Raw genomic sequence first — 20,826 nt, 5'->3', positions numbered from 1 at the left:
TTCATACCAATGGCAGGCCAGAGTTAATTCATAATATTTATCAATAAATTACATTTATTAATAGAAGCGGTCCACATTGCATTGTCTGTTATTTCTGTACTTTCTGGTTTTGGGGATGTCACAAAGGTAGAGAAGAACCAGGAGCCCAAGGCAATGAGTGCTGCAAGAATAAGATGATTTGTAAGCTTGTCAGAAAACTCAAATAGCAATTTCCTTAAAAAAAAAAAAAACCCCTAATGATCAGTGGCCATCAATCAAATTAAGCCATCAGATTGAAAACGAAAGTGAAACCACAGGTTTAACTCACATATTTATTGCTGCTGGTTCCCAGTAATGATTGAGCATTAGCCAGGGGGAGCATGTTAACATACCATACCTGCAAAGGCACAGAGGGCTTTCACATGCCTTTATATATGGTGCTTTTACATTGTTACTGATGAATAACATGGGATTTCATCCAAATCCCAACTCATGCAACTTCTAAAGGTGTATATTATGAAATTAGAATGGAGGCTTGATATACCCTTACCAGTGAAGAGTTATGCCTCAGAGCAGGCACAGCGCAGCCGCAGATAGCATATGTACTGACACTAATTTTCATGCACTATGTTCAGATAGAAGACTGTATTTAGTCTGCAGACTATCCTCACCAAAAATGCTCATGGCTGTGTCTGTGTGTTGTGAGAATGTGTGTGTACATGTGTGTATGTTGTGAGAATGTGTGTATGCATGTGTGTGTGAAAATGTGTATGTGTACATGTGTGTGAGTATGAGAGTGTGTGTGTGTGTGTGTGTGTGTGTGTGTGTGAGCATGTATGTGTGAATGTGTGTATGTGAGTGTGTTGAACTGTGCATGTTTTCTGCTCCTCAGTAGATTCTTTAAAGATTATTTTTCTTTTGTTTCTTTCACACACTGTTTATTTTAAAATGTGTATTTTTTTTTTTTGAAACTCCAAAGCAAAAGGGGGAAGGGAGGCGAATCCTTCTCTTGCGAAAACAATTATTGTCCTTATTTTTTTATTTATTCATTTTTGGGTTAATTTAGTCTGGCTAAAATTACATACATATTCATGGTTCTTAATAAGAACAGAGCTTTACTCTTAGTTTCCATAAATCTGCTCTCACAAGCACTTGACAGACACCTACTCTAAGTCTCGGGATGAGATTTCAGACTATCTGTGAACACTGCTTGGAGACCTCTCTTTGGTTAACTCTCTCCCTCAATGTCCACATGCTTCTGTACCAGACAATGTTAAATTACACCTGCTTTCTTCAAGTTTCAGAAGAGAGCAAGGAGGGCTCTGTGGAAGGGTTTGGAGGGTGTAAAGGGAAGGGAGAAACAATGGCATTATAATATCAAAAAGAGAAGAACAAAACTTACAGTTGGCCACACATTGTAGTCAAGACATAGATTATTTATTTATTCCTAAATACACTAAAGTATTTTTAATGATTCTTTTATTACTTAATTAAGTAAGTGAGTGCATCCTGTGTGGGTGTGGGCACCTCAGTGCAGGTGCAGGTGGAGATACAGGGCCCTTTGCCCTGGAGCTGGAGTCTTAGGCTCTAGTTTATGACTGGAGCTACAGGGTCCTGGGAACTGAACTCAGGCCCTCTGCAAGAGCACTAAGTGCTCTTATCTGCTGAGCCATATCTCTAGGTCCCAAGCGGAGTTTTAAAAATTGTAATTCAAATTTGGTTCTAAGCATTGATTAGAAGCAGCATTATAGATAATGAAATAGGTTATAATTCTTTCAAAAAATGATGCTTCTCAGAATTCTCTAGCATAATGTCTGTATTTGAATGGAACACAGTTAGTACACTCTCCAGTCTCCTGAGGATGCATGTGGAAATCTAAAAGGCTCAGTTTACACTGAGATACCAAGAATATGATATTGTTCATTAAACTCTCATTCATCACACAGGTGTGGTTGAAGAATAGATATGGAAGTTGCAAGCATGATAAATTGTCTTTTTAATATGATGAAGGTGCTAATTGAGGAAGGGATTGAAAGCCTCCCTTGCTTAGGTAATCATCCTGTATAAACTGAAATTGACATAGATGTATGTTCTTACTTAGTAGATGTTTCCTCTCTCCTTTCTCTGCTGATGTGTATTTAGCTTCATTTAAAATAAAGCATAGACTGTTCTTTTTTAAAAAAAAATTCAGCTATATACCCACAGAAACATTACTTTAGCAGTCCAAGTTTCCAAATATGTCAAAAGATTTTTTTTTAATTTTGATTTTATGTCATTTCAGAAACTTAGAAAGTCTATGGGGGATGATTCAGGGAGTCCCAGAGTGAGGTGAACAGCATCCAGAAAAATGAGATAGTTGTATGGATTTAAGTTTGCAGAGAGGTAATTACTGTGGGAATACATTGTTTGCATGTATTCCTTTTTATTCATGAGGAATGGGATATTGCTATTTGCTGGGATGTCTATGTAAAGCTTTGTTCCTATGTGTTATGTGGTGTTTTCCCTGCTTGGGCTAGGAGAACTTATGGGACAGGAGCTCCATTTCTGTGCTGTGCAAGGTATTCAATAGGGTGTGCGAATGACTTTGGATGCTTATGCACAACTATTCACAAACATTCCTGGCAACAACGTTGGCTATAAATACCGCACCGTCATTCTGAAAGCATGTCCCCTCACAGATTGCTTTCCCTCTCATTGTAATCAGTGACTAGACTTGTACTTGTAAGCCCCACCCCCTGTGTGTTTGACTCTGTGATTTCAGATACACTGTTTGCAGTAGCATATTCTAAACCGAGACCTTTCCAACTCATTCTCTGCTAAATAGACGAGATTTCCTTCCAGTTTAGTTTAAAAGAATTCAAATTTATGGAGAAGTCTTCGTTGGTTCTGTTCTTTGTCAAAAGCTTTTAATGCAACTTTTAAAGAGTATATTGCTAGCTTACTAGATGGAACTGAACATGAACTTGAAAGGCTTATTCTATATTCTTCATTGTATATTTTGTCATATCTCAACTTTGAAAGCCAGTGATTATAATCACCAGGGACGAATGAAAAATTCTAGATAGTGTTTTTTGTATACAACCCTTTGAGTTTCTCTCATTTTAGGGTCACATACGTGTACATTGATAGATGAAAAAACTCAATCATTTGAATGAATGATTAAATCTATTCCAGCCATTGTTTCTTTTTTTAAGATTTATTTATTTATTTCATGTATGTGAGCACACTGTCCTTGTTTCAGACACACCAGAAGAAGGTATTAGATTTCATTACAGATGGTTGTGAGCCACCATGTGGTTGGCTAGGAATTGAACTCAGAACCTCTAGAAGAGCAGTCAGTGCTCTTAACCACTAAGCCATCTCTCCAGCCCTATTCCAGCCATTATTATCTTTATTCCAATTTGCAAGTTTTTTGTTTTGTTTTGTTTTGTTTGTTTGTTTTGCTTTTATTATATTGTTTGGTATAGGGAGTTCTGGGCATTTAATAGGATGCAGGCAAGAGCTGATGCTAATACTACCCCAGCATATTTTGCTGTCCTGCAGCAAACCCTCATGGGCACACCCTCATGGCCACACCCTCGTGACCACACCTTTACAGTCAAATTTACTGGGAGGAGGGGCTACAACTGAATCTTCCCATTCTGTTGTTCCACAAACACTGGGGTTTTAGCTTTCTGTTCATGTGCCAGTACCATGACCAAAGGCAGTTTAGGAGAGGAACACATTGTTGACTTCTGAATCTTGGTTGCTGTCCAGCACTGAGGGGAGTCAGAGTAGGAACTCCAGCAGGGAATGTGAACCAGAAAGCATTGAGGTATGCTATTTGTCAAGTTAGATTTCTTATATATAACAGGACCGCATGCCTAGGGATGGCATTACCTACCAAGACTTGGTGCAAAATCTTTTAAAGGCTCCAGCTAGGGAGATGGTTCAGAGGTAACAGTGATCACTTTTCAAGAATAGGATCCTGATTTCTTTGTGACCCCTGCACCCATATAAAAGCTGGCCATGTTGATCTACATTTTATATATATGTATATATATATATATATATATATATATATATATATATATATATATATATATATATATATTGTGTGTGTGTGTGTGTGTGTGTGTGTATGTGTAACTTCAATGCTGGAGTAATGGGGTTCATTGATAGATAGATTCCAAGAGCTCATGGGAACAGGCATGGCAGTCCAGCCAATCAGAGAGTTCTGTATCCACTATAGTCACATCAAAAAGACACCCGATATTAGCCTCTTTACTCTCACATTTGCACACACATTTGTACATATACCAATAAACACAGGTGCACACACATGTGACTACATATATATCACACAGAGAGGAGTTAAAGAACAGGAAATTTTTTTAAATTATATTTTTGTGAATTATCTAAGATTTGGAGTAATCTAAATAAGTATTTTTAAAAGCAGAATGTAGGGTTGTGTAAAGCTGTTTTAGAAAGCACTTCTTCGAATCCTCATACAGGAATCTTATATTTACATTTAACTGAGTTAATTAGACAAATGGGGCAAGAAGTGACTGAGAAGAAGAGCTTTTCTACCAGCTGCATTCCCAGGCGTGAGAGCTCTGAGCTCTGCTCACTGTCTCCTTTAGGATGAGCCTCAATGCCTGAATAACCACGGAACAGGGCCATCCAAAACTTCTGAGAAAAAGAACTGCTACATTTTTTCCAGTCTTAAGTGCGGCAGCCCAGTGCTGTCCTCCTTTGATCTGCCTTGTGGTTCTGTGGTTCAATTTCACGGTCTTTCATTTCCAAGGCCAACAGGGATTCCAAGTGCTGAGAGGCCAGCCACGGAGGCCCTGGCGATGAAGCAAAGGTCTCATCCTGCCCAGCAGTGACCTTCATGATGGATTAGGACACTGCTTCAACTTCTGGGAAGGGGCTGGGGGCGTCCCTCCAGTTCTCTTCACGGCAGCAAAGTTGAGAGTCTTAGAAAAAGTCAATTTCTGAAATCTGCTGTTGAGCGGAAGCTGGTATCTCTGTTTTAGAGGCCCAAGTTACATGGTCAACAGACCACATACATATACACACATACATACACATACACATATATACACACACTTATACACATATACACATACATACCACATACATATACATACATATACACACATACATACACATACACATATATACACACACTTATACACATATACACACACACACCACATACATATACATACATATACACACATACATACACATACACATATATACACACACTTATACACATATACACACACATACCACATACATATACATACATATACACACATACATACACATACACATATATACACACACTTATACACATATACACACACATACCACATACATATACATACATATACACACATACATACACATATACACACATATCCCACATACATATACACACATACACACACATACACACACATACACACACATATACATACACACCACTCACATACACACATACATATGCATATACATACACATACATATGTACACATACCACATACATATATACACATACACACATATACATATACACACACCACATACATATACACACATATACACACACATACCACATACAGACACATATACACACACACCTGCACACATATACACACACACACACACACACACACACACACACACCAATCCTGGCTGTACTGGTTCTGATGCTATCTGAAAATAGGAACTGTTCAAGTGTCCAGTGTGCTTTATGCTTTATTAAAATTCAAGTCTTCAATAGTGTAATGTGTTAGGTTGCACATGTAAAGGTTTTCACAGTGTGACTTTATATGCTCAAATCTTCATTCAAACATTAGGTTCCCCATCTTCCTTCAAATTTTCATGTCTCCTAACACAAACCTTCTCCTTTTAAATGTTTATCCCCCACTCTCCTGTCACAGAAAGTCACATTCCCTGTCCATATTACTTGTTTCAGACTCACTCTACCTATACCTTCTGTCCTACTTACCCCACGAGTCCCTAATCTAAAGGAAGCACCTCAATGCCAGAATCCAATTCTTTTCAAATAATTATTTTTATTATCTGTATAATAAAATAAATAACCATTATGTGTGTGTGTTTGCCTGCATGCATGTATGTGCACAGCTTATGTGCCTGGTACCTGCAGAGGCCAGCAGAGATCATCAGACCGGCTGAAGATGGAGTTAGGGATGGTTATGAGCTGCCATGTGAGTGCTGGGAGCTAGATACGGACCCAGTGCTCTAAACCTCTCTCCATCCCGCAGCCATGAAACTCCAATTCTCCCCCCTCTGAGAATTGTCTGAACGTCCCAAAGTGTGGTCTTTCTGAGCTGAGCTGGTCCATGCCATTGTTCTCTATGATTGCCCATGGGATCTTCTCAAGTGATGCTCTTTCATGAGGGCTTGTTTGGACTGAAGCATGTCAGCAATTTCAAGTGACAGGTGCTAGGACAGGGTCTGGCTGGTTAAACTTATACCATGTTAGACGCGAGTTCAAATAAAAACACTCTTCCATTAACATGGGACTGAGTGCCTACTAAGATGTTTAAACTAGAGTTCTGTGCTGTGGTCTATAGGACAGCTTGAGCAAAATGGGTCATTTAATTTGCACTTTTTCATAATGAGGGCATAAGTGAAATTCAAGGATAATTTCTAATCATATAATATAATATGATTAGTTTGTGCCACCAGTTGTCACACTTGGCTTCCATCAGGGAAATTCCAGCAGTTGGCTTCTTCTAACTCTGTGGACATCAAAAGTTGTAGCTGGCAACTTGGCAGCCCGAGGATTATTTTAGCTAGAAATCCATGAGCAATTACATACTGATGGTTTTACATGAAGACTCAGAATGTGGCTTCTTTTGATTATGGGAACCTGAGACAATTGTACCCATGTGGGCCTGTCCTATCCATGAGAAGTAACTGATCTGCCCCACGTACTTTCTATCTGGCCTTTCTATCAGGCAGATTCTTTCTCTTCACTGCGCTGTGTCCCTCTTTTTATTTTTTATCTAACAGTCCATTTTCCTGACACCATGAAGGTAATTCCCCAGGTGTTTGAGTTTATAATTCTTGATATAAATATCAATATAAACCCACACATTGTGAGTTCTCTTTCAAAGGAAATACATCATGCATGAATGGTTCTCAGTCTTACTGGGTCCAACCGTGGAATTAGTAGAACAGACATAAAAATAAGTCACATCGTGCTGATTGAAAAACCTTCGTTCATGTGTAATCTGTATCTGTCTACCCATGTGTATACAGTAGTTGCCTTCCCCATCTGCATTTTTCGTATCTCTGTATGTACAGTAGTCCCTCTGACATGACCTCCAGCATGGTAAACATGTGTGAAATATGGCCTATTCCATTACATATATGACCTATTCCATTACATGCACCACAGCAATGAGGGTTGCATTTAATCAGGCGCAGATGTCCAGAAACAACAGTATATGCCACAGGGGTGAGAAAGTAATACATGGAAAATTCTGGAAATAAAGAACAGTTACGATTTAAACCATAGTCCGTTGAGGGGTGCATGATGGCGTCTCATCTGCCCCAAGTGTGGCATTTCCCCTTCCCAACATGTCTATGATGTCAACCACCTCGTTGTCAGTCACCCCCAGCAGCTGGCCAAGGCATCAGCTGGAGGGCCCCAATGCACACCACGATATTGTTGGGTCCCTTGTCTTCCCTAATAATGAACTAAGTCCTAAGAGTGGGGACGCTGACAGTGTAGGGAAGCCTTAGAGTTTGTGTACTGCTTCCTTCTAGGAACAAGTTAATGCTCTTGTTCTAAGAAAAGGTGAAGCTGGATGTGGTGACCAAGATCTGTGGTAAGACAGAATCTGTGACCCAGACTGTCATAAAGAAGGATTAAGATAGTGTGCATGTTTGTCTCTTACCTCAAACTAAAAATTAGAGTCCTGGTGAGTAATGAGAGCTCAGCCAAAATGGAAAGGGCTAGAGATTTCTGGTGTGTGTGTGTGTGTGTGTGTGTGTGTGTGTGTGTGTGTGTGTGTGTCTTTCTGTCTGTATGACTCTTTCTCCCCTCTTCTCTCTGTCTGTCTTTTACCCCCCCCTCTTTCTCCTCTCTTTCCCTCTCTCTTTTTCTGCATGTCTGTCTTTCTTCTCTATCTCTTCTTCTGTGTGTGTCTGTCTCTTTCTACTGTCTCTTTCTATCTCTCTGTGTGTCTGTCTACCCCATCTCTCTCTCTCTCTCTCTCTCTCTCTCTCTCTCTCTCTCTCTCTCTCTCTCTCTCTCTGTGTGTGTGTGTGTGTGTGTGTGTGTTGGTAGGAATATAATTCATATAGAGTTCAATGCTGTATGCACTATCAGCATTCATTGAGGATTTTGGAACACGCCCCTCATAATCAAGGGGCATGTCTACACATCTGCACATACATCCCTTAGTTTCTGGACAGTGGTGTATGGTGAGATGCATCCTTTATCTTTGTGGTATATTTAAGGGAATAAGTTAGATTTCACACATGTTTTTCATTCTGGAGATGAGGAGCTGTTTACTTCAGTAACTGAGCTCTCCCCAGTGCATGTGGCTTTCTAAATACCCACTATCTGGTCCTCTTCTGCTCAGCTTACCCCAGTCTGTGTGTCTTCTGCTTAGCTGAACCCAGATGTGGTGGCAAACCCGAGGCAGTCTGTAATCTCCCCGTGTCAGCCTCCCCTCCATGTGCAGTGGACATTGATCTTTCCCTAATGCAGCAATAAGCTGCAAGCATTTTTCAAACGGGTATTTTATTTGCTCTATTATCGGTGAGAACAAAGGGAAATGCATTTGGCCAAGGTCAGTGGGAGAGGCAGCAAGACCCATGCCAGAGAGCCTTCTGCTGCCTGTTCTGCTAATGCTGCCATTTGGCTCCGGCCTTTACTGACCGAGGATCCAAAGTATGTTACGTTTCCAGCTGCCCGGGCACTTGTGAGACTCCAAATCTGTGGGCCACTTCCATCTCCTTAAGTATTTCATTCATAGACTCTTGGAACTGGAAGAGCACTTACCACGTGGTCGGATTCATTCATCTGTTTCTAGGCAGGAAGGCCATAAAAGAGTCTTGGGAAAAGAATGGTTTTATTTTCATTTGTCAAATCCCCCAAGTCCAGGGAGGTACAGTCTTTCCCATTTTACATTCAGCATTTAAATAAAGTTCTGAATATAATTCTCACATGTTGGTTCCTCTTAGAATCTGACTTAGCAATCAGCTGCGCGTGTTTCTTTGCACACTGTCTGGGAAGGATGCTGAAACGTTGAATTGTCGTATACAGTCGTCCAGCCAACTCTTTCTCCTTCGTGTTTCACTGTATTTTGGGACCCTCGTGTTCTTATGTCTTTTAAAGTATAATAATATCCCAGCACAGGTAGAACATCAGCAAGTGAGAATTTCAGAAAGAATTGCAAAGAGATTCGTGTTTTTTGTGTGCTCACTCTCAATGGAGAAATACAACTGGAGCATTCAAGCAGACAGAAACACCCAATTAACAAATGATACATACATTTGTCCATCTTTCTTTATTGTTGTTGTTGTTTTCCCCTTGAGTCATCTTTCATAATAACTGTGTGAGCTACATAAGGAATCCACTGATGTTAATATACAGTTAAAATTTACAACAAAAGCATTTGGCTATATTTTGATCCTTTGATCCAGTTTCAAATAGTGTGTGGAATTCAGCTGAATATCCATAGCAATAGAGTGAGTTAGAGTCTGAGTTTGGGCCAGCATATGCCTCAGTTACACACAGGGAAGCTGTTGACCATAGGATAGACTAAGAAAAGCTAGTTTGGAAACCAGCAGAGATTTCCATGGGAAATTCCACCTCTCCCCATGCTCGGGAATGACAGCTGGGACTTTGACTCCCAACATCTACCATTGAGCTGCCTTATGACCAGACAAGTGTGTTTGCTCTGTCTTGGGATCTAGTTAGAACTTAAATTCCCCATGTTGTGGGTACTTTTGGACAAAGATCTCTGGTGACAAGTACCCAAAAAACATCCTCTGTCAAATTCCCTGCTTGGTGTAACCGGACCCCTCATGAGGACCCAAAGCTTTTAGCCTCTGCACACACCCATCCACCAGCCTCACTTAAATACAAGGTACTTCTAAATTCCTGTAGAAACATTTGAAGATCATTTTCCCATTTCTAGTTCCCCCACCACCACTCATGCCTGACACCTTCCCCCCACCTTCCTCTTTCTTTCCCACTCTTCTCTTCCCTTTCTTTTTTAATTTCTTAGACTTGTTTTGAACTTGCTATTTTATTGCCTTAACCTCTTAAATGCTGAGAACTCAGACAAGTGCCCTCATCACCAACCTAAATACTCACCTTCAAGGGTATTCAATTTCCTGATAGGGATCCCTTCTTTGACAGGAAGTTACCTGTTTAGATTTATGTGTATCTAGCTCTCTCACTTATTTTTTTAACATTTTATGACAATGAGGATGGAATATGAAATCATTTCTTAAGAACCGTCTCCTTATGTAGCATGAATATGGTGAGCTGTAAAGACATGACAAATATACCAACTGTGCCAAGTAACCTGAACTTAAAGTTATTTGCTGAAATAGATAGAATCCAGAGTCTCCAGATCTACAGGAGATCAAAGGATAGTGAATGAAATGGACTATATAGGAAATGCTGCTTGTTTAGCATATAACATTTCATTTATTGATTATATATATATATATATATATGTACTTATATGTGATTTTTAAATTATCACTGTGTATCACAAATCCTCTAGCCTCATCTTAAGCCCCTCCAAGCCAAACTGGTCCAATCTGGGGAGAGAAACGTATGTCTTGGAGTGCTTGCTGAAGTCCCTCATCTCTGTGGACATGCCTGCCTCTAACAAGGCTGCCTTCAGCTCACATGTCCCCTTTTCTCAACTTGAACAGTGTCCATGCCCTTGATAGACTATTCAGTTTCTCTTCCCTCTCTCTTTACTAACTCCCCTCAGGAATATCTAACTTCTGCTTGGTAAATGAAGAGAGGTTGGGTGTGACCTGTACAGAGAGGGTCTTAGAGAGGACAGTTGTCTTTATCTGGTAATCTGCAGTAGAGCATTTCTTTGGCTCCATTTGAGATTTTCTTTATTACGTTGCCTTTGTTCCGCTGAAGCCCTAACAATGATATCTTTAAAGTCCCTTTCCTTTGTCCTCTCTAAGAGGGAATGAATATGATTCACAACCCAGAAACTTGGTAGTCATCTTGACTTCATATTTAGTTTATGTTTGCATGGTATTACAATTTGACTAAACCTCATGTGAGCTGTTGTTTACAGAGAGGATTCCCATGGGGTCTGTGAATTCAGCAGACTACTATAGTGTGTTAAACTTCTTGCTGCTAATGTCACAAAAGATTAGAAATGTCACAAGAAACCTGACACTAGTGTGACATTTGGACATGTAATGTTAACATTATATCTATATTTAATTGCTATTAAAATGAGTTTTTCTATATGTTTTATGCATTGGGTATAGTTTTCACTAAACACAGCCTGAGAATGTACACCATTTCTTGGTATACTTCCTGGTAGATTTTACTTCGTTATTTGTTTGTTTGTTTGTTAACAGGAACACATATAGACCAAGCTAGCCTTGAATTTACTATAGGATGATTATGAACTTCTCATCCCCTTGCCTGCTCCTCCAGAGTGCTGAGATTAAAGCTCAGCTTCACTTTTGGTTTGTTTGGTGTAGGGAGCTAAGCCTGAGACCTTACACTTGTTCACTGAGCAATGGACAAGATGACCTACACCTTCAGTGTCCAGGTTCGTTCCATTTTGAATTTTACTTTGGCAGATTATAATGGTCACCACAGTAAAATGAAATTGTAAAGATTTTTAAGATAATAAAAGCAGATGTTGGGGAGGTAGCTTACTGTGTAAGAACATCTATTGTGTATTCACAAGGATCTGAGTTAAGATGTCTGGGACCCTCATAAAAAGCCAGATGTAGCATGGGGTCCCCTGCCTCCAATTCCAGCACTTTGGAGGTAGAGGCAGGAGGATCACTCTAAGTTTGAGGCCAGCTTGTTCTATAGAATGAATCTCAGACTATTCCAAGCTACATACAAAGATCCTGTAGGGGAGATGGCTGTCCAGGCCACTTGTAAGTTCACCTGTGCCAACAGTGCTGCCAGGGGCCACGAGGAAAGGGTTACAGAAGCTGCTGAGTACCAGCAAAGCTTCACATTTGGTTAGAGACCCTATATCAATGGAATAAAGTAGGAAGTGGCAGAATAGCAGTCTGGAAAGTGGCCCTAGAGCACAGGTACCCCACATATGTGTACACAGCACAAACCACCCACCCACCCACACACATACATACACACACACACACACACACACACACACACACAAATAATAGGAAGATTTTCTTCTTTTAAAGACAGCACCTATGTTTAGCACACGCAGGCCAAGAGTACCTGCCCCTGACAGAGGAAGGGAAGAAATGGCACCTTTTTAACAGGAGATTCCTTTAATTACACTGGGGAGGTAATAAAGATAGACCTCGCATGTTTAATGCCGTGCTCTGGATGCCCGTCTCTCTCCTTGCCCTTTATTTTTCCTCCTCACAGAAATCCCAGTCTGAGCAGAAATAAAAGGTTCAAGGCTTGTCAGCATTAGTTTATAGACAGCTGTTTAGAAATAATGAGATATTGGGTATTGTGAGACTCAGGGCTGTCTGGCCAGGCTCATCCATTTCCATCCACCTTTTGTCAGACTTGCAGACAGAAGACATTCAATTAAAATGCGTCACCTGTTGCAGATGACCTAATTTGTACTTGTATGTGTCATAGATTTGGCCCCCATGCTTCACCCAAGCGACTTTCCCTCTGCTAGGAAAACATGTCCTCCACGAAACGTTTGGTGGGGAGTGGTTTCCAACGATTCCCATTTGCACTTGGGCTCCAATCCAGGTTTTGCAAGTTTGGTACAAGAGCTCTGGAGCGGGGCAAGAGCTGTGGGTGGCATCTCGGGGAGCTGGGGGTCAAGAAGCTTCTTTGCGATTTTGTCCTATATGCATGAACCCACGTGTGCATTTCAGATGCACCTAGAAGCCCATGTGACTCCAGTGTAGCTTTTCATGTTAATCACCCAGATGGCTGTCAGGGAGCCTAAGAGGAAGGATTCCCGAGGGCTGATGAATCTGAGGGTTGATTATTCATTTATCTAGAAAACAAGAAAGCTTTAATGGGAACCCTGCCCTTTTATCTCACTTAGAGAATAAAGTCTCTCTGCTTCTCTGTCTACTTGTCCGTCTCTGTCTTTCTGCCTCTGTGTCTCTGCCTCTTTGTCTCCCTGTCTTGGTTTCTTTCTCTGTTTCTCTCTGTCTCTCTTTTTCTCTGTCTTTCTATCTCTATCTCTCTGTCTCTTCCCTACTCTGCCCTTCAATCCCTTTGTGATCTTTTTTACATTTTATTACAGTATTTTAACAGACAGGTGGAGAAGTTTCCATACTATGGTTTTGTGGACCGGATATTCCAGCCAAAGTAACTGAAATCATTAGCTGCCACTCAGTGGGGCAAGGGCCACTGGTGGTACCTGTCAGGACTCTGAGATTTGGCTGCTCTCTTCCTTCACTTTTGTGCTAGGCATGGCCAAGCCTGTTGCTTTCAACGTAGAAGGCAGAGCATGTGGAGTTTATAACCCGCCTTGCCTCAGAAGAGAAGAATAGAAAATAAATCTTTTAAGTTTATGTTTTAAAAAATCTTCACTGGGTTTGTCCACAGCCATGGGCTCAAGCACCTGACTGAGAAACAGACTCAGAGTCATTAATGAATAGAAGTCACATGTCTTCTGCTGGCCCTGTTCTGCCTACCTCTTATCTATGTACCGATCAGGGTGGAGATATTGTTTACTTCAGCAATTTAATTTTTCTAGTGTAGGCATTTTTCCCGACTCTGTGTCTTACACATTACTGGTTTCCCACCTGTAAAATGGGACAAAAATAGCAACTGTCTCCTAGGGCTGCTTTGAGGGCATGTGCACTAACACATACAGAATTCAACTGGCCCTGATTGTGCAGCGTGTAACACGCTCTCACGAACTTTCCTTTCTTCCATGACACATCAGGCATGAACTGGCTCACTGAGATAACTTGTAGACAGGGCTTCCTGAGAGGATATCGGGACCAGGACACTGTATGTTAAAACAGGAGAAAGGGACCCGATCTCAAAGCAACATTTAACAAAATTGCTGTCTAGTTTGAGAGGGATGACGATAGTTACAAAGCATACCCAGAGCTTGGCTTGTCACATTGTCTCAGATGCTCTACAAGCATTTAATATGGCTGGCTTTTCCCTGGAGCATGTGTGTGCACATACAAAGAATTTCCACTCACCTTCCCTGCCCTGGGGCCCAAAACTACGCATAGCAGACCAAATTTTGTCCCAAAGGAGAACCCAACAGAAGCTGCCATTGAAATCCACAGTTCTTGCCTAGCCTCTGCTAATCCTTACAGCCCCTTGCTGCAGCTCCTTGCAAGAGAATGTCCTCTGTGTTAGGCAAAGCTGCTGCCCTTGACAGTGTCCAGCAGAGACTGGGTTAGGGTCACATGCTCTACAGAAATGGAAGAAGGCACTAGTAGGCAGCAAAGTAACAGGGTAGCTCAGGGTAGCACACAACAGGGCTGCAGATGGTACAGGCAGGGGTCAGCAGGGACGGGTCCATGCTGTCATAAGTTTGGCTTTCCTGTGGCCCTTCCTGACTGAACTGTAATCTATGCAGAATGACATTCACCAAGCACAGCTGGTTGTTGAATATTCTTGAGTGGTCATTTCAAAATCGTTTGTATTTTGATGGGGCTGTCTATTTCTTTCATAAGTATTCTGGGGATCTCACCCTTAGCTTCTTTTGTTTTTGCAACAATGTAATAAATGCCTTAATTTTAAATTGGGGAAGTAGGCAAGTTATGTTTAATAATTCCCTGAAGAGGAAGAAATACATAGGACACCCAGCTGACTTTACAATGCCACTGGAAGGAAACACTTTGACTTGGGTCACATGACATCAGGAAGATTTGCATTTGGACATAACAAGCTGGCTTAGCATGGGTCAACCCCTGCGACCTCAGCTTGACCCTTTCGCTTTGTTGGACTTTTTCCTCATCACAGCAGTTTTTCCTCCCCATCCTACTCCTGCTCTTTACATTTTGTAAATTTGGACAGTGTGTCCAATTTGTGACTCCCCAGTGGCACATAGGCACACGCTGAACTCGAAGAAGACTTGTGAAACGTTCTGGTTAGGTAGGAAAATGCCAACTATTAAAATATTATTTATTTATTTATTTATTTATTTATTTATTTATTTACCTGTTTATTTCTTTATAAAAAGACAATGGTGGTCTCCACACGCGTGGACAACCCAGTTGCCTTAATTAAGTTCAAATCTTGTCACACATGCTACATCGTGGGCATGTTCTGTTTTAGGGAGTAAAACCCTCATGTTTTAATTGTTTCAAAAGTATTATATAAATTGTGTCTAAGGAGAAATTGTTTCTATAGATGTGTAAAACACAGACATGGTGATTTTGGGTGCATCGACGTTTGGCTCTCACTAATCTGACTCTCCCAGTTACTGGCCATAAATAATGTTATTTATTTTTAATAAAATGGTTTTGAACCTTTTAAACACAATAGTGTAAGTTGTGATTATTAGTTCTGTACTTCATATTGGGTAAAGTACAGCTGAACTCAAGGAAAATATTATCTATCTATTTATTTATGTATATTGAGATGGGACTCACTTTGTTTTTCAGTCAAGGGTATAGAGTGAGAGATAGTGTCTCAAAAGAAAAAACAAGTTGTAATATATTTTTGTCACATGAATGAGCACATTGGTTGTCAATCGTCTAAGGCAAAGAAGCTGTTGTCATGTGTTCAGAGGTGTTTGGATCTGGTTTAGCCTACATGCTGCTGTTCCCATATAATATGTTTACATTATGATTCACGTGACAAGGGGCTGTGTCTCCTTGCTCAGATTTTGCTTCAGTGCAAAGAAATAAATTAAACGGCATGACATAGTGCAAAGATATTCGCAGCTATTGTTAGTTGGATTGTCCTTTAAACTTTCACTGAAAACATAACCAGCTAGAGAAAATCACAATGACGGGCACTAGTCCTCCAGGGGTACATAAAAGGCATATTACCCCAGGTTTGGAAGCAAGGTTTAAAGCAATAGTAGATATATTTTATTTGGTCTGAAATATTTGAAAAATTTTAATATTTGGCTGCTTTTGATTGGGAATAAATTTGCACATGAATACATTATTGTGATCTTCTAAAACACATTGACTTCAGAAAATTTTGCTATTAATTGTTATCCAAACTTGGCAGGAGCACTGCTCTGCATATCGAGTCTCTGTCAGGGTTTACTCTAGGATTATTAATCTCAGGCTTTATGAGTATCAATATCTAGTCATTTCATACAAATAAAGATCACAAGTCATAAAAGAATTCTTTGTCCAATTGATTTTCATTTTAGAGAAAAAGAAGTGAAATCTTCCTGCATTTGGAAAGCTCTTGACTATTTAGGAATGGGGTGGGTGTGTGGGTGGGGTCGATGGATGGAGCAGGCAGGGCATACATGTAGGTATATGGGTGGATTGCTACTTATCTACACAGATGCCAAGGGACGAAGGTGGAGAACGTTAGAGAGTCATTTTGAGCATGGACAGAAAGTCAGTCTTCCCTAATACATCTCCCCTGATGCCACATGAGAGAACTATACTGAATGACAATTCAGGGTCCAGCAGTGCATACACACCTAGTCACAACACTGAAGGCCGATTTCCTGTATGTGGGGTCCATGCATGTATACTTTCTTATGTATGAGTGTACACATGCATAACTGCATATTTGGAGGCCAGGAGTCAATGCCCAGTGTCAACCCTCAATCACTGTCTACCTTAGTTCTTAAGCCAAAAACTTAGTTACTGAGCCTGGAGCTCACGAGTTTGGCCAGGAGAGCTGTCCACTGAGCTCTAGGATGCTCCAGCTCCCACCCGGTGGGCACTGGCATTACATAGGATGCCATGTTTGGCTTTTACGTGGGGTCTAGGAATCAAACTCAAGCTTGAGCAGTAAGCATTTTGGGGGCTGAACTGTCTCTCAAGCTTCCAGAAGTTCTACTTTCTGGACAGCCCCCATCTTCAGAAACTGAGCAGCACTGGCTGACGAGACAGGTCAGGTAGTGAAGGCACTTACTTTCAAGCCAGACAACCTGAGAGCCACCCCCAGGATCCACATGGTGGAAGACAATAACCAACTCCTGCAAGCTGTCCACTACCCTTCATATGTGCACACGAGCACTTATCCCCTTATAATGTAAATAAATAAGGGCATAGTAGTTTTAATAATTATATTGGTAGTGTGAATCCTCTGATAAGCTCTAAGAGAATATAAAGGAACCCATACACCAGATCCAAACGATCCACGTGCCTTCTGCAGACTTTTGTTCTAAGAACTTTAGAGATGACTAAAGTGCTTTCTCTTTTACTTCAGATTCTCTCCTTCTCTCCCCTCCTTCCTCTCCCTCTCTCTCTGCCCTCTCTTGCTACATCTAGAAAGAGCACACTAAATGTTCTGCCCAGATTGAAGCTAGCTGAGAGAAATCAAGGCTACATGTAATATAAATAATGTCCCGTGCATCTCAGATGGATTGAAATGGAACCACATAACATAAAGTGCAAAAATCTTGGAGAAAGGTTGCAACATAAAATTATGAGAGAAGAGGGAGTTTAATTAAGAGGGGAAAGAAGGAAAACATATCAAACTTCAGTAAATATTGATACAATTACACAACCAGGATCTAACAATTTGAGGAATAAAGAGAATTCTGTGAACATGAAATGCCTTGAAAACTGTAACTAAATACACAGGAGGGGGGGCTACATAGCTGGGGGGTGGATTTGACATTCATCCCTTCTGAAATTCCTCTTGGGAAAACGCTTCCTACACTATTTGCATGGACCCGCCCACTTTTGGTTTCTATCACTGTCATCTTGTAAATAAGAATCTCTTGAGCAGTAGACTGACAGTTTCTTATGGGCCAATATTGGATTACATCAGTCCCACACTCTGCCAAGTCTGTAGAAACTCTTTATCGGAGGATTGTGGAGTTCTAGATGTTTCTGTTGACTGGTTCCCACACATGGAGCTTTCATGAGTGATAGGGGATGAGGGTACAGAATATGAATGCCTTTTACCTTGAGAAACCATGACACTAGCACACGTGCACACACACACACACACACACACACACACACACATACTTCTTTGATCAGTTTCATATGGTGTATTTGCAAGTGACAACTTTGATGGCTCTGCAGAAAATGTCTTTTAATATTTTCTAGCCATGCGTTGCCATATTTTTCAAACACTGACAATTTTCATTCAACCTCCATTTTTTTTCCTTCTCCTGTAAAGCTGGTCCATTCTGAGTGCCACTGTCTGTCTCCCTAGCACTCCTGGGAGATGCAGTTGATGTATTTGATTATAACTACCTCAAGAGTAAGCCAGTGTGTGTCTCTGTCCACAGGGGTCCGTCTTGACAGAGTGCGTGGAGGTCGGCAGAAATACAAGCGCAGAATAGATGCTGAGAACAGCCCATACCTGAACCCTCAGCTGGTGCAGCCAGCCAAAAAGCCATGTAAGTACAACACATGTGCCTGGCTTCCCAGACACAGAATCCTCCCAGTTGGCACTGTGTATCCTAGTGTTGGCATGCCCGTTCCTTCTGAGTCCAAGGAAACTCATCTCCGTTGGAGAACATGAACTCTCTTCTCAGGGATTGTCTATGAAGAACAAGTGTCAACCCGACAAATGATCTCTTTCATTTCTTTAAAAGCTGTCTATGATACTTCTCTACTCTCCCTGTTTGTGCCTAGTCATTTTGTAGCAGCGTAAGCATATTAATGCACAGCTTATACGGTGTGAATTTTACATTCACCGGTTGCTGTTATTTGCAGAGGTACATAAAACGGATCATACTGTGATCATTAGTTCATTGGGGCTGTTAGTTTCAGATTTCACAAGAAAGTGACTTTTGTAGTTTTTCCCTAACTAAATGAGTTTGGCTGCTCAACCTCCCAATGAAAATACATTAGGGGCCTCATTAATTTGAAGCTATATAAGGTTAACACAGTAGCTAGCAATAGATTAGAACGAGAATGGACCCTACTAATAATGAGCATAGGTTGGTGGTTCCATCTCAGGTGCCCTTATGGGTGTTATAAATTGTTTTTAAAGAGCCCATGATTTTATGATACCAGCTTGCAATTGGAAAGGATGGCTGGTACACAGCTAGAATGCAAACCCCATTCTCTTTGTCATTAACTAAAAAGGGCTGGAGTGTAGATTGTGGCAATAAATGTATCCCATTTTCTGAGAAATCAGTTAATAGCGACTGTGCCTCCAACCTAGCAATCTAGATGTTTATGCCTGGAATTCAGAAGAGTCCCCAAGAGTTGCTTTGGTAGCAAAAATGCTTGCACATACTGTCGGGGGGATTGTTTTGTTTTGTTTTTTGTTTTTCCCCAACAGAAGACATAAGCTACTCTTCCTTCTCAGTATAAGAGAAGGCGAGGCTGTTTTGATCTGCCCTCATAAAAAAAGGAAGGGCCCCGCTTCTAGTTTAAGTTTTGCAGGAGGGGTCAGTGCTGTGCACCGTCCAAGCCGGCATCTGGGACTCCGTTAAATAAATACAGCAGACCCTGAACTGTAAATGAAAGGGCATTTTAACTGTGTTAAAAGCACAGCAGCCCATTTTACATAAAATTAAAGCGTAAGTGAACATATGGCATAGTTTCTTTTTGCTTTTCCAGAAAACATTATGTTGATTATACTTTCAATTGTCCAATCTGGCATCTCCTCCTCAGCCTGCGAAGCCGTTTGGCATTCTGCAGATACGATCTAGGAGTGCATTAAGCAGATTTTGCACATTATAATTAAAAACTTTCTGATAATACAATAAAATGCAATAAACACTAATGCTTAATTTCATTAGAGGGTTAGTGTTTCTTGATTCAATAATACCTAAACTGCCTGTTTCTCGTTTATCTGAAGCACACATTGACCAAAACCATTGATAATTTCCACTACAGAAAGGAAAAGCAAGCACCAGGCTATTTGTAAATCAACATGGTACAGGGACATCTATCGTTTTCTGTGTAAACCTGAAACATTGGGAAGTGGCTTGTCAAGTACCTCTAAGAAGATTACAGCAATTGCAGGGCACTCCATTCGTCTGAGATAAAGAGGGCTCCTAATGAATCGTTACTCATTATCTAAAGGCCGTTGTGTTAATTTTCCTTAGTCTGTCCAATTAGTGTGTTTTTGTAACAAACATTTATAAAACTTAATTTTCAGATCTTGTCAGATAGGCATCAGGGGAAACCACAGGCTTTAACAAGAAGGTGGCTGGGGAGAGTTTTGCACCCCTAGCTGGTTGTTTGTGTACTACAAAGGCCTAAGACTGAAAATTGGGTTGTATTGATTCTAATTAGGGAAACATTAAACAAGACTTAGTCGGAGACAGTGCCGCTGGCCATTGGCTGGGGGATGGGAATGCTTAGGCTTTTCTCAGTAGCTCTGACCTGCAAGTCAAAAACCTAGAACTTGGCTTGAGCAGGTTGCATGCTTTCCCCTGTGTGAAACAATACAATCTAGAATCATGATTTCCTATGGCTACACCCTTGTGCCCTTGACTGATGTTTCTTCAGAGTCACAAAAGTCAAAGCTTCTCTAAGTGTGACCAGAAATACAAGGTGTCCCTTCCACGACATATAATACAAACACCCCTCCTTCCAAATTCT

General features: G+C 40.8%; 1 protein-coding gene across 1 annotated transcript in view; it reads left to right on the top strand.

Moving 5' to 3' along the window:
- ESRRG (estrogen related receptor gamma) overlaps window positions 1-20,826 on the top strand; it is a 514,466-nt gene that overhangs the window by 429,322 nt on the left and 64,318 nt on the right. The window contains exon 6 of the mRNA XM_080942069.1: window positions 18,552-18,662. Coding sequence (XP_080798195.1) covers window positions 18,552-18,662 — 111 coding nt within the window. The remainder of the gene's footprint in view (window positions 1-18,551; window positions 18,663-20,826) is intronic.

Source organism: Micromys minutus (genome assembly GCF_963924665.1).
Source record: "Micromys minutus genome assembly, chromosome: 1".
In the NCBI taxonomy this organism is placed as follows: Eukaryota; Metazoa; Chordata; class Mammalia; order Rodentia; family Muridae; genus Micromys; species Micromys minutus.
The sequence above is the reverse complement of the archived record's forward strand: the minus strand, read 5'-3'. Positions and strand labels throughout refer to the sequence as shown.